Source organism: Dipodomys merriami, unplaced genomic scaffold (assembly GCF_024711535.1).
Source record: "Dipodomys merriami isolate MVZ:Mamm:240054 unplaced genomic scaffold, mDipMer1.0.p SCAF_259, whole genome shotgun sequence".
Taxonomy (NCBI): domain Eukaryota; kingdom Metazoa; phylum Chordata; class Mammalia; order Rodentia; family Heteromyidae; genus Dipodomys; species Dipodomys merriami.
In genome coordinates, this window is record NW_027204037.1 from 1,322,643 (window position 1) to 1,339,074 (window position 16,432).

Here is a 16,432-nt window from a genome sequence, read left to right on the forward strand (position 1 = left end):
AGCCTGTGCATACTAGACAACAGTGTGCCAGTGAGCTACATTCCCAGCAGTACAAGTATTTTTTTTATGTTTCATAATATCACTGAGAGGTGGATCAGTATCAATCACCCTACTAGGAAATCAAAGATTGCAGCACTCCTATGTTATCAAGTAAGGTAACTAACATTCTCTTGCAGCACCAGTGAAAAACAAAGTTTTCTGTGTTCTACCTAACTAATACCTTCACCCCTACCTAACACAACCAGACCACACTAAAGCCCTCCCCCACTGCTCTGTTCCTCCATCTGTAACCCTTCGTAGTGACATTTTTTCTACTTAAGAGGATCAAGAAGTTAAATACTTTCTATTCATCGTGAGAGGTAATCCTAGAAAACTTAGTATATCATATTTGCTCTCAGCAAATGTAAATTCCAAAAATATTCCAAAACACAGGAAAAGCAATGTCATTTCTCCTCTCACTTTGTCTTCTGAGCAAGTGCTGGGGTTTTCACTTTCTAGAGCCCAATCATAATGACAGTGAACAGGAGGAAGCATATGTATTATAAACTTAGAAAAATAAAGAGTAAAGAACAACTTAAAACTAGTTTCAGAAGTACTGAATACTGGTGAGTGACAAAGTTCTCCAGGAGAAGCCAAGTGCAGAAAGCTCAAAGAGCCAACAGCCAGGAATGACAAGAGAGTCTGAGAAGCTTGGTGCTGTGGCGGTTCACGCCTCATCCTAGACACTCAGGTGGCTGAGATCTGAGGCCTGCAGTTCAAAGACAGCCCACACAGGAAAATCCAGGAGATTCATAAACTCCAACTAATCACCAAAAGCCAGAAATGGAGCAAATGGTAGAATGCTAGCCTTGAGAAAAAAAGCTCAGGGACAGCACTCAGGAATTGAGTTTAAGTTCTGAGACTGGCACCAAAAAAAAAAAGAAAGAAAGAAAAGAAAAGAAAAACAGCTCAACAGAAAGAGAAAGTAAAATGTATTCCTAAACTGTATCTTACTGTACTGGACATACTAGCCAAATATAAATAGATTAAAAACTGAATCAAAGTTAAATTTCATAGACTTGAAACTCTTTGTATGATTAAATAAACTTACAATCCTTTTGCCTTAGCATACCAAGCACTGGGATTACAGGTATGTGTGTAAGGTTCTTATTAATTTCAAATGTAAATATTCACAATCAATAGCATCTAAAAGGAAATAAAAAATATAAAGAAATAGTCCTTGTTAAATAAGTAAACTATACCTAATATATTCTGTTGAGAAATTAAATCACTACCTTCAATTCCCATAGCATCCAGTCCAAGGGGTTTGTATTTTTGCTTCCATGAAGCCATTCCTTTCAGTTCACTCAAATAATACAATAAAGACTCTGAGCCACTAGCACAACAGGAGACATAGTATCATTACTTAGTCACAGGAGACATAGTATCATTACTTAGTCAGGGTGGTAGGCAGTGGTAGACAGTTCCAATTTTTCAGAAATAAAAATTTAAGGTAACTATTTAATTTTCTTGCCATTAAAAAAATTGTATCTCTAGTTCTATAAACATAAGCACAATCATCTGGCTATCATCTACTGAAATGAATATACATGACAATACGATTAAATTTTATATGAACAAATTGTGTTTCACAGTCCTGGCACTATCTGAGGGGAGGCGCAATGCTAGGGATGAAGCTAGGGCCTTGCATAAGCTAGCAAGTGCTCAACCACTAAGCTACCCCTTAGCCCCAATCTTGGCACTTTAAAGAGAGCCAGTAGGCAATCTTGTTCACCCATATCTATCCGATACTAAACAAATAGTTTTTGAGATCCAACTTTGTGTCAGACATTGTGCTAGATGCTAGGGACAGAAAGCTGACAAGAATCAGGTCCTTGTGACCACAGAAATTACAGCATAACAGGGGAGACAGGTCTCAACCACACAATCATACAGTGTAATCTTCCCAATGGCCATAAATACCTTGAGGGGAATGCATAGGACAAGGGTATAAGTGTAATATGAGTTAATATGGGGACTGGTGAAAAAATATGGGGACTGATCAAAAAGAAGGGAACAGGAGCATCTGTGAGAGGTATTCTATTGGATTTACTGAGGAATACACATTCTACAGGGATGAGGATATAGCTCACTAGTAGAATCCTTGCCCAGCATATACAAGACCCTGGTTTTGACCCAGAGCATTGCAAGAAAAGGAAAAAGAAGAGTAAAAAGACCAGACATTTGTGGAACAAAGTATAGAAAGACCAGTGCAGAAGGCATTACATAACGGGCTGTATACAAATTTAAACTGAACATTCAGCATCCGCTTGTAAAACTGTCACTCAAGCAGCTACGGATAGGAACAACACGAGACCTGGAACACTAAAAGGAATTGTGGCTCTGCCATGTACTATCTTTGGGCCATACATATAACTAATTCAGTTTCATCCTGGTAAAATGAGACTCAGAACAAAATTCTAGGGTGTTGAATGAAAAATACACAATATGTTTTACAAGATAAAATATACAACATACTCAATTTTCTCTGTGGAACAAAAAAAGGAATATATGCCCTATTTCAAAATATACCTTATAGTATAGTGGGGGGATCCAGATGGGAGACTTGCTTGGTGAAAAGATAGTGAAAAATTATTTCATGAAGCAGAAATAATCTTTACCCTTGAGTGTGCCAAGATTCCCCTTCAAATGCCAATGCAAAAATTTCAGCTAGGCACTATTCACAATCAATAGCCAAGATATAGAAACAACCCAGATGCAGAGAAATGGATGGAACTAAAATGAATCAGTGTGAGTGAGGTAAGACAAGAGCAGAAAGACAAATAGCACATGTTCTTCCTGATATGAGGATGTTAAAATCCAAAACGCAAGGAAATACGACAAAGTAAACAGGACTCAAGAAACAAAGGACATCTACTTAATCTGCCATATAATTTCTAAATGACTCCATGTTCTTGACCTCATATGGGGTATATATGTGCACACATCTAAGGGAAGCTAGGAGGAGGGCATGGAATCAGAGGGAAACAGGTGAAAAAATACAACAGAGGAACCCATCAGCTACACTGGGCATTGATGAAAATGAACTAAAGAACTCAAGGGAGGGAGGGATGAGAGGGAAAGAGGGAACAGCTAACACTAAGCAAAAGGAAAGAAATATATTTATCACCCAAAGCAGAAGAAATATTGTCAAAGCTCATAGAATTCACAAACTTTATAGACCAAGATAATGACAATTTGCCTTGCAAAGGTTAAAATGTGTTTGTGATTTTAACAAAATATCACTATCCTACAGTACTATGAAATTTGTGACATTTATATAATCACTTAATCTCACTAAAAATTATTATTAAAAAATTTTCAGGGTAGTGGCACTGTAGCTCAAGTGGTAGAAAACTCTCCTTGAGCTGAAGAGCTGAGGGACAGTGCCCAGGCCCAAAGTTCAAGCCCCATGACTGACAAAAAAAAAAAAATTCAGCTAGGAAAGATTCCAGAAGAAAATGCCAGACAATAAAGGTAAATTTTCAGAAAGACCAAAGCAATGTCCATCATCTTTATACCTCTGCAAATGACTTATAACCAACTTCTGAATACTGGAATATGATGACTTTAACAGCACCTTTACAGTTAGCTGGTTCACCAAAAGGGGCTGAAGTTCAGCACTACAATGTAAAAGGATGTTTTAGTCATTTCTCCATCTAAAATCTGTACACATTGCTTAAAATCATAGATTTCAAAGAAAAAAACAAGATTTTGGAACAAAGTAAAACTACTCCCAACAAAAATAAAACTTTCTTAAAAAAATACAACTTTCTTTTGTATACAAAAAGAAACAAAAAAATAACCCTAACACACTTAAGTACACATGAGGATACACTGCATATTAAAAAGGACTTGGCTTAGTAAGGCAAAGGGCAATGCTCACTAAGCCATATTGTACCAATCTAAGCATTTAGGAAAAGGATGGCAGAGGTTTCCACAAAGCACCATGGAAATCACATCTGAAACACGGGAGGGAATAAATGAAAACCATAAAAAATAATTCCAGAAGTAAATACAGATTAACCTTTTCATGCGCTTAAGATGGGGAAAGTTCTAAGATACCAAAAAGAAAAAGTTTAGTTTGGCAACATAAAAACTAAAATTTCTGTACAAAATGATCACATTAACCCAAAAGGGTGTATCAAAAAACCTGGAGATCTATACTCCTAATACTCTTTTTATACCAGAATTTTCTATTTCATTTGGACAAATGAATTATTCATTTTTATTTACTTTTAAAATCAATTGATTTAAAAAGGGGAGAGAGAGGTGAAACAGGGCATCAGTGGCTCATGCCTATAATCCTAGCTACTCAGGAGGTTGATATCTAAGGATTGTGATTCAAAGACAGCCCAGACAGGGCTGGGCTCAGTGGTAGAGTGCTTGCCTTGCATGCATGAGGCCCTGGGTTGGATTCCTCAGCATTACATAAGCAGAAAAGGCCTGAAGTGTCGCTGTGGCTCAAGTGGTAGAGTGCTAGCCTTGAGCTGAAGAGCTCAGGGACAGAGCCTAGGCCCAGAGTTCAGGCTCCAGTACAGAAAAAAAAAGACAGCCCAAACAGAGAAGTCTCTGTGAGAGTCTTATTTCCAGTTAACCACTCAAAAAACTGGAAGCAGGGATGTGGCTCAAAGTGGTAGAGCGAAAAGATCTTAAGGACAGCACATAGGCCCTGAGTTCAAGCCCTACAACCAATCGGGGGAGAAGGGAGGAAAAGGAAGAGTTTATTACCTTGCCTTCCCCCACAACAGCAAGTGCATAAATTCATCCTGTACTGATGTGGTTATGTTCTTTTCCTAGATAAAATAAAAAGAAATATGTGGTACATGTTTTGCAGCTTATAAAGTACATCTACTCACTGTTCTTTCCTCTGTCTTCTCTCAAGCCCTTATATACAGGAAATATCTGAGGTTCAGTGACTGGAGACAACCAGTCAGCTGTTTCAATAGCTTCCTCATTCCCAAAGCACACCCACTGCATTAAGTTGTTCCAATGGTGGAAGAGTCAGCTATGGATCTGATATGGTTTGTCCCCCAACGGTTCATGTATTATGATGCTGCTGAGGTAGTGGAATCTTTAAGAGGTAAGGCATACTGGGAGGTGGTTAGGTCACTGAGGGTGCTGCTATGTGAAGAAAATGTAGTTCTCATAGGAACCTGGTTAGATCCTGCAGAGTGAGTTATTCTAAAAGAGCAAGACCACCCTTCTCCACTTTCTGGTTCCTGCGTCACAAAGTGATCCCTCTGCCAAGATGCCATCTCCCAGAGGAAGAAAATAACAGAGCCACACAATCTGGGACTTCTAGTCTACAAAACTGGAAGATACATAAACCTCTTTTCTGTATACATTACCCAAGTTCAGGTACTTTGTTATAGTAACAAAACCTAATATAGACTCCTTTTTGCAAATATTTTCTGTGAAAATAGTCATTAGGCCAAGCTGTCTGAAGAAATTATGGTCTTAATATTTCATAAATTAAACTGACCTTTCTCATATAGCATATAAAGCAAATAGACTTTTAAACTCTTTCCACAGGAAATATCAGTTACATTACCTGCACAAACTTAGTGAGACGAGAATCCATCTGCATCAGTATTTCTTCCCATACTTCACACATACATGTCAGTGACAAATTTATATACTATTAGCAAAAAGAAAAAAATATTTTAAACCCACATTCTACCTAATATGTGCTATTTAAGGTCACAAAAAATCCAGAACTTACTTTCAACCACCCTAATTAACTTAGTTAAGCCAAAGGAAAAGAGAAGACCATAGCTAACCTTTGGTAACTTCTTTTTTTTTTTTTCCAATTGTGGGGCTTGAACTTGTGGTCTGGGGACTGTCCCTGAGCTCTTTTGCTCAAGGCTAGCTCCTTACCACCTTGAACCACAGTGCTACCTCCTATTTTCTGGTGGTTAAATGGAGCTAAAAGTCTCATAGACTTTACTGCCTGGGCTGGCCTTGAACCATGATCCTAAGATCTGAGCCTCTTAAGTAGCTAGGATTACAGGTGTAAGCCACCAGGGTCTAACTGTTTGGTAACAACTATTTTTACCAAAGAATCAATGATTCTTAGAACTTTAGAAAGGAACTTTTTTTATACTTAAATTTTATTGTAAAGGTAATATACAGAGGGGTTACAGTTACATAAGAAAGGTAATGAGTACATTTCTTTTTTGCACAGTGTTACCCCTTCCTTCATTTCAAAAGAACATTTCTATACCTAGTAAAACAAACATCTTTTACATTTTATTATTTAAGCTGTGTTTTATTACACTGTCAAAATGTTAATTTGTTCAACTATTAAACTGTCAGAGGACCCTTAAAAGATTTCGACACCTAGTTACATTTGCCATCAAGTAAATTAATGGCTGTGGTAGAACAATAATGAAAAAAATGGCCTGAATTCTTTACAGTTCTTCTATCCTGACTTATTCTCCTCACCTTGCACCTGGCTGCCCTATAACTTGCTCTAACTGAACATAGCAGAAAAAACACTGCTGAGGCCAGGGCTTTCAAGTTGTTTATACATCTTGACTTGCACTTTTTTTTGAGGGGACGGAGAGGGAGACAGGATCTTGTTATATAGCCCAAGCTTGCTACATAACTCAAGTTGATATTATAATACTCTTGCCTGAGCCTCCCAATTGCTGGATTATAGAAGTGTCCCACCAACCACAGTTCAACTTACACTCTTATTTATTTAATTTTTTGCTAGTCCTGAGCTTGAACTTGGCCTGGGCAACTGTCCCTGAGCTTCTTTTGTTCAAGACTATCACTCTGCCACTTAAGCCACTGCTCCAGTTCTAGCCTTTTTTGTGTACATGGTACTGAGGAATCGAACCCAGGGTTTCATGCATGTGAGGCAAGCATTCTACCACTGAGACACATTCCCATCCCTCAATGTGTACTCTTGAAACCTTTGCTGCCACTACCCTAGAAACAGCCCAGGACTAGCTGGCTAGAAGATGAGGGATGCAGGGCAGAGGCAAAGCCACTTCAGCCAGGGACACATATCAGCTGCATGATCAAGCTGGGTGATATGAGCCATACCAGGTACAGATCACCACAACTTTCTGGCTGAGTTTAGTCCAAACTGCTAACCTACAAAATTATCTACTAATTTGGGGTATCTTTGTTATGATCAAAACCTAAAATCATAAAAAGACTATTTTATTTGCAATAAAGTATAAGTAACATTAACAGGAACATTTAAAAGATTGACTATTTTTTCCCTTTCATTTGGAGGTGATAGGATTGGATGAGTAGATTAATTAAATTACTTTTTCTGGCTTTAATAAATATTGTAAGATTAGCAGAATAGACATCCAACTGACGTCAGTTTTAAAAAATAAAATTACAAATGTTACAGTAGATACTACTAGAAAGCAAGTGATGAATAAATACCTGCAACAGAGCTGAAATGTGAATAAACTTCCTGGCCATCTGAGTTACTTCATGTAAGAAGGAGTAGAGCAGATTGGTTTCAAGCTGAAAAACAAGAATAAATTGAGTCATAATCAGATGTATTTACTTTTTTAAAGATAAATTGTTCCTGTAAAACACACACACACACACACACATACACACACATGTGCATGCGCACACGTGTGCATCCTCTAACTTAAAGAGGAGCAAAGATGTAACTAAGTATCAGGAAGACCAAATCATAATTCTGTCCCCTTTGAAACATAACCAAGTTGGAGGCATCAGAACCAAGGGAAGGCATCAAAAGGCATTAAAATACTACTGGTAAAAACAAAGAAAATATCCCTTACCAGTTGTATCGCACAGAAGTTGTCATTAAAAAAAAATCTATTACTAGCTGGGAATGTTGCTTAGTTGTAGAGTGCTTGCTTAGCATGCATGAAGCCCTAGATTTGATTCCTCAGTACCACATAAACAGAAAAAGCCAAAAATGGCACTGTAGCTCAAGTAGTAGAATGTCAGCCTTGAGCAAAAGAAGCTCAGGGACAGTGCCCAAGCCCTGAGTTCAAGCCCCAGGACAAAAAAAAAAAAAAAAAAAAAAACTTTTACAAATTTCACAGAAAAAAAAAGAGCTGCTCTATTATAGCACAAATACAGCCTGGTGATCACAGTTGCTCAGCCTTAAGACACAAATGTGTACTACCATTGTTGTGAATTCTATGTCTAGGGTGCTCTGGAACACTGAACAGCATGCTATTGAAGACACTAAGCAGTCCTCACATCTTCTATCCTTTTGTTCTACTTTGTTTGAAAATTCACACATACTTAGGATAAACATATAGGATTTTCAGAGGAAACACTGGGGAAGTTTTCTTGGCAAAGCAAAGGTACAATCTAAATAACAGTAGCCCAAACAGTTTCCTAATCTTCTTATGTATGCTACACACAATAAAAGAGCCCTCACCAATACTTAAATGTTTTACACAAAAAGCATGTTTAGAGCCTAATGGTGCACACCTGTAATCCCAACACTTGGGAGGCTAAAGCAGGAGAACCTGAAGTTCTAGGCCAGTCTGGATTACAAAGCAAGCCTTCCTCTCATTAGAAGGAGAAAAAAGGCACAGAACCTGAATGCAGACTGCCTAGTATCACTTTCCAATTATGAGCTTTTGTATGTGTCCAGTACTTTCTTCAGGTATAATAACAGTGCCTATCCATATGTTGTTGTGTTTAAGGCACTAAGGGTTTGGCATATAATAAATGATGAATATCAGCCCTTATTATTACTAATAACTGAGTCCCAAGAAAATGCTCAAAACCAAGTAATTCTGTTATAGGAACCAATTTGTAGATCATCAAAACATTGTTTTTATGTGGAAAATAATAGTACTACAACAGCATTCAATATGTACAATTTAGAAACTCCATGGAGATGTTTTATTTTGCTGCCCATTAGAATACAGTGAGATATAGATACAAACCCACAGAGGTGGGGACCCAGCTCAGTGGTGGACAGCATGCTCGTACGTCCTGTCAACTCTCAGCACCAACCACCCTAAAAAACAACTGAAAAACTAAAACATATTCTTAATCTCTACAATTACATAGCTGAAAGTATGAAACCTTTGAAGCATCACCAGTGGAAACCTCTGCGACCACTGATAATGATTTCAAATCACTTGATAGACACAATGCAAGACAAGTGCCAGCAATCTGCAAAATAATCACACACCCTCATACATGTGGTATCACTGCTAGGGTGCACTTTGTAATACTGGAAGCAACAATTTATACACAACTTTAGAAAGCTGTGACACACACTTCTGGTTTCAGCTATACTCATGTAGCAGGTAAAGGTAGGTAAAGCAGGTAAAGGGCTCCTCCTAGTCACAAAGACCTATAAACATTAAAACTTCTGATCCCAATCCCATCAACAGTTGCACATCAAAGGTTGATGAACAAATTCCCTGAAGGCTATGATATTTTCTACACCTTGGGGAATTGTGAGAGCGAGATGAAAAAGGCTCTGGAGAAGACTGATTTAGCAGTAGTAGGAGACTCAGTACTCAACAAAGAGTGGCTTCCGATAGCTTTCATTAGGCTCCAGTTAAATCACAGTCAAGTGGATCAGATCAATCTTTTCATTAAAGGAAAAAGCATGAGTAATTCCACCAAAAGTTTCTCATCTCTATAGTAATATCATTATTTTAGCTTAAAAAATCCTCTAATTATTTAAAAACAAATTGAAACTGAAAAAATAAAAATAAAACTTACTATGTTATTCTTATTCCATAAGTAAACTAGCCACTATATTTTAAGAGAAATAATACAGGAAACCTAAAAGAAAAACTCACTCCTGTGACTCGAGCAATTTTGAACATCCCATAAGCATAAAGCTCAATAAATCCAGAGCTTCCTCCAAGGACAAGAATATTTAATCTAATAAAAAATGTAACAAGCAGAGAACCAGTGAACAACACAGATGATTGTGGGTGTTTTTTATATTTGTGGATTTTATTTCTACACTATCTTTAAAAAATAATTAGCATGAACTTATAGTACAAAAGTGTTACACTGTGATATTTACAACATGAATATAATACACTTTGATCAAATTTACTCCTAATCTATATTACTCTTTCTTAACTATCCTTCCTCCCTATCTATTCCTTCCTAAGTTTCTGGAGGGCTTCATGCTGGTATTGTCATACATATATATTCACCTTCCCTCACCATCTCTTTTTCCTTTCTCCCTCCTGCTGGTTCCTCTTCTCTCTTTTAGATGACTGTGGTTTTTTTAGCCAAAATATCAATTGTTACTGCTTTAATCTAATCTGAGTGCTAAAATTCCTCTGTGGGGAAAACTGATACACTAAGCAAACACAGCAACTCTCAATATTCAATCACAGCAGGCCATTTCTTTTGTTTCCAAAGAACAATATATATTTCTTATAGCTAACATTAAGCATTTATAGTAACATAACATACTAATAATTGTATTCACATACAGCCAATAACAAAACAGTTTTATTATGGATATGACACAATGAAGAACTTGGATAATTAAAATTGAAATTTTAAAAATTCTAGTACTATCCCCTTTTACTTATTAAAAACAAGTATACTGCATTACTGCTAACACACGAAACAAAGAACGAGCACACAGTAAAAACAGCAAGACGGTGACATCTATTATTTGAAGACACAGCGTGTCTACAATGAGATAACATAACAAAAGATTTGCTCCTGAAAATTTGGAAATGTTCCTCCAATATGAAAAGTGACTTATTTAAATTAGATTTACCTGACATCTCCCAAGCGTTTAATAATTTCATCAGAATTCTCCTCACTACAATATAAAAATAAATTGAGTCATCTTTCAACCATGTTCTTTCAACTAAAAAAAAACATTATTTTATTTGAAAACAACAAAAAAGTATATTTTACCTAAATATTTTTGAGGTGCTGCTATAATGAGAGAAAGGAGAGACAAAGGTAAAATGATACTCATGAGAGAAGTATGTACCAATATTTAAAGCAGATTAACCTGCAAGATTAAGTCCAAAGAAATACAACTCTGATACTTACTTTTTTGGTAATGTGGGCAGCTTGGGTAAGAGAATGTTTGACTCATCTTCAGCATTATAGAACGATATTAGAACACTAAAAGGAAGGGAAACAGGCATTACACAAACAGTAATAAGTTACTTCTCTTTCTATTAAAAATATATTTTTAAAGACTCATTCCATAACTTTAAGAAGTAAAGATATACAAGACACCCTGGCTCATGGCTCATGCCTATAATCCTAGCTACTCAGGAGGCTGAAACATGAGTGTCACCGTTCAAAGCAAGCCGGGGCAGGAAACTCAGTGAGACTCTTATCTCCAATAAACCACCAGAAAATGAGAAGTGGTGCTGTGGCTCAAGTGGTAGAGGGCTATCCTTGAGCTAAAGAGCTCAGGAACAGAGCCCAGGCCCAGAGTTGAAGCCCCACAACCAACAACAACAAAAAGTAAAGATATGGCACAGATAGTTTACCTGTCTAATAATCACAAATAAGAAATGATAAAAGCAGAAATTTCTTTTGTTTGTAAAAACAAATGGACCTACTGTTATTCAACAGTTTTCTTGGGCTGGGAAGGTGGCTCAGTGGTAGAGCGCTTGCCTTGCATACATGAGGCCCTGTGTTCGCTTCCTCAGCACCACATAAGCAGAAAAAAAAAGGTCAGAAGTGGCGCAGTGGCTGGAGTGGTAGAGCACTTGCCTTGAGCTGAAGAGCTGAGGGACAGTGCCCAGGCCCAGAGTTCAGGCCCCACAACCAGACCCAAAGCAAAAACAAAAACAGCTTTCTTAGCATAAAATACCTTCGGCCAGGTGCCTGTAATCCTAGCTGCTCAAGAGGCTGAGATCTGAGGACCATGGTTCAAAGCCAGCCTCGGCAGGAAAGTCTGTGGGACTCTTATCTCCCATTAACCACAAGAAAACAGGAAGTGGAGCTGTGCCTCAAAGTAATAGAGCACTAGCCTTCAGCATGAAAGCTTAGGAACAGCACTTAGGCCCTGAGTTCAAGCTCTTATGCCAGATAAAAACAAAAACAAAAACACACACACAAAATCCACCTTTCATATATACTCAGTATTGGGATACTGAAAATATATGATTTTTTAACTCAAATCTAAGAAATTTTGCTACTAAAAGTAACTTTACAGAACAGTGCAATTAATATATCATTTAATTACTGGTTCTATGGCTTACATACATTTGCCATCTGACAAAACAGCAGGTACAAGAGACTATATCATAAACTTTGCAACAGTCTCAGTAGCTGGGATAACAGCATGTGGGTTTATAGGCATGTACTACTGCACTTGGCTTATAAATAGGTTTATTTCCCCTTGTCATTTTCAGATAAGACTGGAAACAGATAAGCTAGCAAATGAAAGAATGGGAATTTAGAAGTATTTTTCACACTTTTACACAAAGTAGCTATCCTGAGTTTCTAGACTTAACAGGAAACAATTCTAAACCATGAGTACCAAGTATTGAGAACACAGTTAGCAAGTAAGTGAGCTGGGATAGGAAGTACAAATATGGTCTGCTTCTCTCACTTTCTAGAAGATTCACTGATTATCTGATAACGGATTAATCACTGTGGATTCATGTATATTTCAAATGCCAGGCTACCACCTTGTTATCTATTTCTTTCAGGCCCTTCATCAAGTTGTCAGTTAACATTCAGGATTTACAAATTTATTTGATATCAAGTTAGTAAAATTTAATCAGTGAGGAGGAGGTGAGGGAAAAAATTATTTTTTTAGGGGGGGGTGGTTGGTAGTGGGGTTTGAACTCTGGGCCTTGAACTCTAGCCGGGGTGCTGTCCCTCAGCTCTTCACCTCAAGGTGAGTGCTCTACCACTTGAGCCACAGGGCCAATTCTGGTTTTGTGGTAGTGAATTGGAGATAAGAGTCTCATGGACTTTCCTGCTCAGGCTGGCTTTGATCTTAGCCTCTTGAATAGCTAGGATTACAGGCGTGAGCCACAGGCTCCCTGCAGAAAAGTAAATTTTTTAATCCTCCCTTCCCCAAATTCAACATCACCCAGATTCACTAGCCCCTCAGTCTACCTTTACTGCAAGCTTTACTTGTCTATACTATTTTGAAAGCATTTTTGGAAATTTTACTTCTAGTAATTAATCTAAGGAGTAATTACACAGAGTTATTTCAAGTACTCAGAATGTTTATACAACATTGCTTATAAAAACCCAAAACTGACAATTACCTAAAACCACCATAGGAGTCATATTTAGTAAATTAGAATATATGAAAGAGTGAATTGCTATGCAGGCATTTAACATTAATGTGATAAATCTATCTCTATTGAGCCAAAAAGAAAAAAATTATGTATGAAAATAGGAAGCATCATTAACTTTAAAAAATTGTATTGTTATTATAAAGGTGATGTACAGAGGGTTTACAGCTCACTGACTTAATAAAAGTACACACATAGATCTCTATTTGAACATATCAAGCAACGTGGAAAACTGTTCACCAAAATAAAAGCAGTTGCTACTTTTCAGTGATAAGCTTTCAAAGAATATTATTTATTTGTTTGTTTATTTATTTATTTATTTTGGGTTCAGTAGTGGGGCCTGAACTCTAGGCCTGGGCGCTGTCCCTTAGCTCTTCAGCTCAAGGCTAGCACTCTACCACTTGAGCCACAGCACCACTTCGGGCTTTTTTCTTTTTGCTTATGTGGTGCTGAGGAATCGAACCCAGGGCCTCATGCTTGCAAGGCAAGTGCTCTGCCACTGAGCCACCTTCCCAGCCCGTCAAAGAATTTTAAGTCCTTACATTTACCTAGATAAAAATTAAGCAATGAAGAATATATATTCACTTTACAAAAGCAATTTGCTTTTTTCTTAGAGTACTAATGATGCAGACAAAGTTGACACTAGGATTTAGTAGTTTACAGAGCTGACTGGATGTGTACCACAGCTCAGAAAAGGACTGTCACTGTGAAACACCTGGCAGAGAAGTTCAGTCATCATAGCCCTACCAGCCACGATAGAAGAGGTAGCAAGAGGCAAAAGACCACACAGAAATGAAAGAACTGGAGTCAAAGCAGGGGGTCCTCATGTGTGACCTACTTATTTACATTATGCATATCTTATTCACACTTATTCATACATATTCATAAGAATGCTTCCGAGCCTGTACAACTACTGCTGAAATATTTTCTGGGTAAAAGGCCATGATGGCATTGATTAGACTGGCAAACGGCAGCTGGTGCTTGACCAAAGGGTAGAGGACAGGAGTATAGAAAGAACAAAGTTAGAGTTTACTGCACTTATCTTTGCCAAGAAGCCACATTTTTCCAAAGAGGTATCTCCAACAGATAGAATTCGAGCTATGAAAAATGTTTAACCATTTAAAAAAATTCCAAAGGACGGGGCTGGGAAGGTGGCTCGGTGGTAGAGTGCTTGCCTTGCATGCCTGAGGCCCTGGGTTCGATTCCTCAGCACCACATAAGCAAAAAAGAAAAAAAGCCAGAAGTGGCACTGTGGCTCAAGTGGTAGAGTGCTAGCCTTGAGCTGAAGAGCTGAGGGACAGCACCCAGGCCCAGAGTTCAGGCCTCACAATTGGAACCCTCCCCCCAAAAAAAGAAATCTAATTTTGCCCAATATTGGATTATGTGACACTTGTTTACAACCAGAATATACACTGATAATCTTTGGTTTTTGTTTGTTTGTTTTTTGGGTCCAGTCAAGGGGCCTGTGACCCAAAGGGGTAGAGTACCACCACAAAAGCTCAGGGACAGTGCCAAGGCCCTGAGTTCAAGCCCCAAGACTGGTGCATATGTGTGTACACACGCATGCGTGCACGCACACACACACACACACACATACACACACATACACCATGCTTCCTCTAACACCAGTATTTCTTATTATCATTTTCTATGACCTTAGGAGCATTAACACCTTGGGACTAGCTAGGTAGTGAAATTCTAGGTAAATGAGAGACACCCTCTTCTTTTGACATGTAAGAAAAAGCCACAAAGGGGAGAGGGGAGGGCTGGCACTGTCTCTGGCAATGGAAGACAGGCAGGCGGGAAGGAAAGATCTGGAAACTAGAACCTTCCGATCACCCACACCTTCACACTCCTTGCAGAGCTGGGGGTCCCTGCATGTCCTCTGCTCTCTACACTGGAGGCGGCGGCAGTGGCTGCAGACGGCTCTTTGCCATTCCCTGAGCAAGGAGAGGCTGTGGTGCCCTATGCGAACCTCGCCCCGGGGTGATGCCAATGTGGGCCGCACGACTTTCCTCTCCTCTTTATCTCCCAATAGGAGGGAGCTGACAGCTTGGCCCAGCCAGCAGAAAACCTGTGAGCCAGGCTCCACTAGACAAGCAGGCCTTCACCTCCCTGAGGACTGGGGACCTGAGAGAGCAGACACAGGCAGACATTTCCCCCACCACAGCCAGGGCAAAGCTGCCCATGGCCTGGGCAGATGGCACCATCCCCATGGCCCTGCTCTAGCTTGTCTTCCCAACGGTCTCTCCCATCCTCTCCTTTTCCACACTGGTAGCTCACGCCTGTCTTCCTACCTACTCAGGAGGCTGAGATCTGAGGATTGTGGCTCGAAACCAGCCCAGGCAGGGAAGTCCGTGAGACTCTTACCCCAATGAACCACAAAAAGCTAGAAGTAGAGCTGTGGCTCAAATGGTAGAGCATTACTCTTGAGCAAATCAGAGCTCAAGGGCAGCACCCAGGCCCTGAGTTCAAGCCCCATGACCTACATAAAAATAAAAATTGGAAAACAAATTGAAAAATCAAGAGAGTCTTCCCCCAGTCAGAGATTTTTACCCAATTTGAGGACCCCACCCCAGCTTCTATCTTCTCATGGGATAAAGTCCAACACAACCCACATTTTGGTCTCATCCAAAGTCCCAGCTGGGACCTCTGCTCCATCCCCTTCTCCTGCTGCTCTCCCAACACTAAGCAGGCAAAGGTGGGCATTAAATGTCCTTTGAATACCAGCTAGCTTGCAACACATAAACACATAAGTGATGTTAAACAAAATCCCTATGAACAAGGACACAGCATTAGACCATGCCTGTGGAGAATGTACACCTTGGCAGAGAAGCAGAGAGAACACTGAAATAAAAGGTGGGGTTCTGAGGCAGGCTCCAGTGGCTCATACCTATCAATTCTAGCCATTCAGAAGATTGAGATCTGAGGACCGTGGTTCAAAGCCAGCCTGGGCAGGAAAGTCTGATGGGAGTCTTTAGTTCCAATGAACCAGCAAAAAGTCAGAAGTGGAGCAGTGGTTCAAGTGGTAGAGCACTAGTCTTTAGTAAAAAAGCTCAGAAAAGCACCTAGGCTCTGAGTTCAAGCCCCAGGACCAGCACACACACAGACACACACACACCGAGACACACACACAGACACACAGACACACA

At 39.1% G+C, this 16,432-nt stretch overlaps 1 protein-coding gene across 1 annotated transcript in view; it reads right to left on the reverse strand.

Annotated features, from left to right (window-relative positions):
* Positions 1 to 16,432, reverse strand: part of LOC138836770 (anaphase-promoting complex subunit 4-like) — a 46,669-nt gene that overhangs the window by 17,559 nt on the left and 12,678 nt on the right. The window contains 10 exon segments of the mRNA XM_070035420.1: positions 1,242 to 1,375; positions 3,561 to 3,662; positions 4,771 to 4,835; positions 5,594 to 5,680; positions 7,450 to 7,533; positions 9,052 to 9,183; positions 9,825 to 9,909; positions 10,775 to 10,819; positions 10,918 to 10,945; positions 11,060 to 11,133. Of these exon segments, the coding sequence (XP_069891521.1) occupies positions 1,242 to 1,375; positions 3,561 to 3,662; positions 4,771 to 4,835; positions 5,594 to 5,680; positions 7,450 to 7,533; positions 9,052 to 9,183; positions 9,825 to 9,909; positions 10,775 to 10,819; positions 10,918 to 10,945; positions 11,060 to 11,133 (836 nt within the window).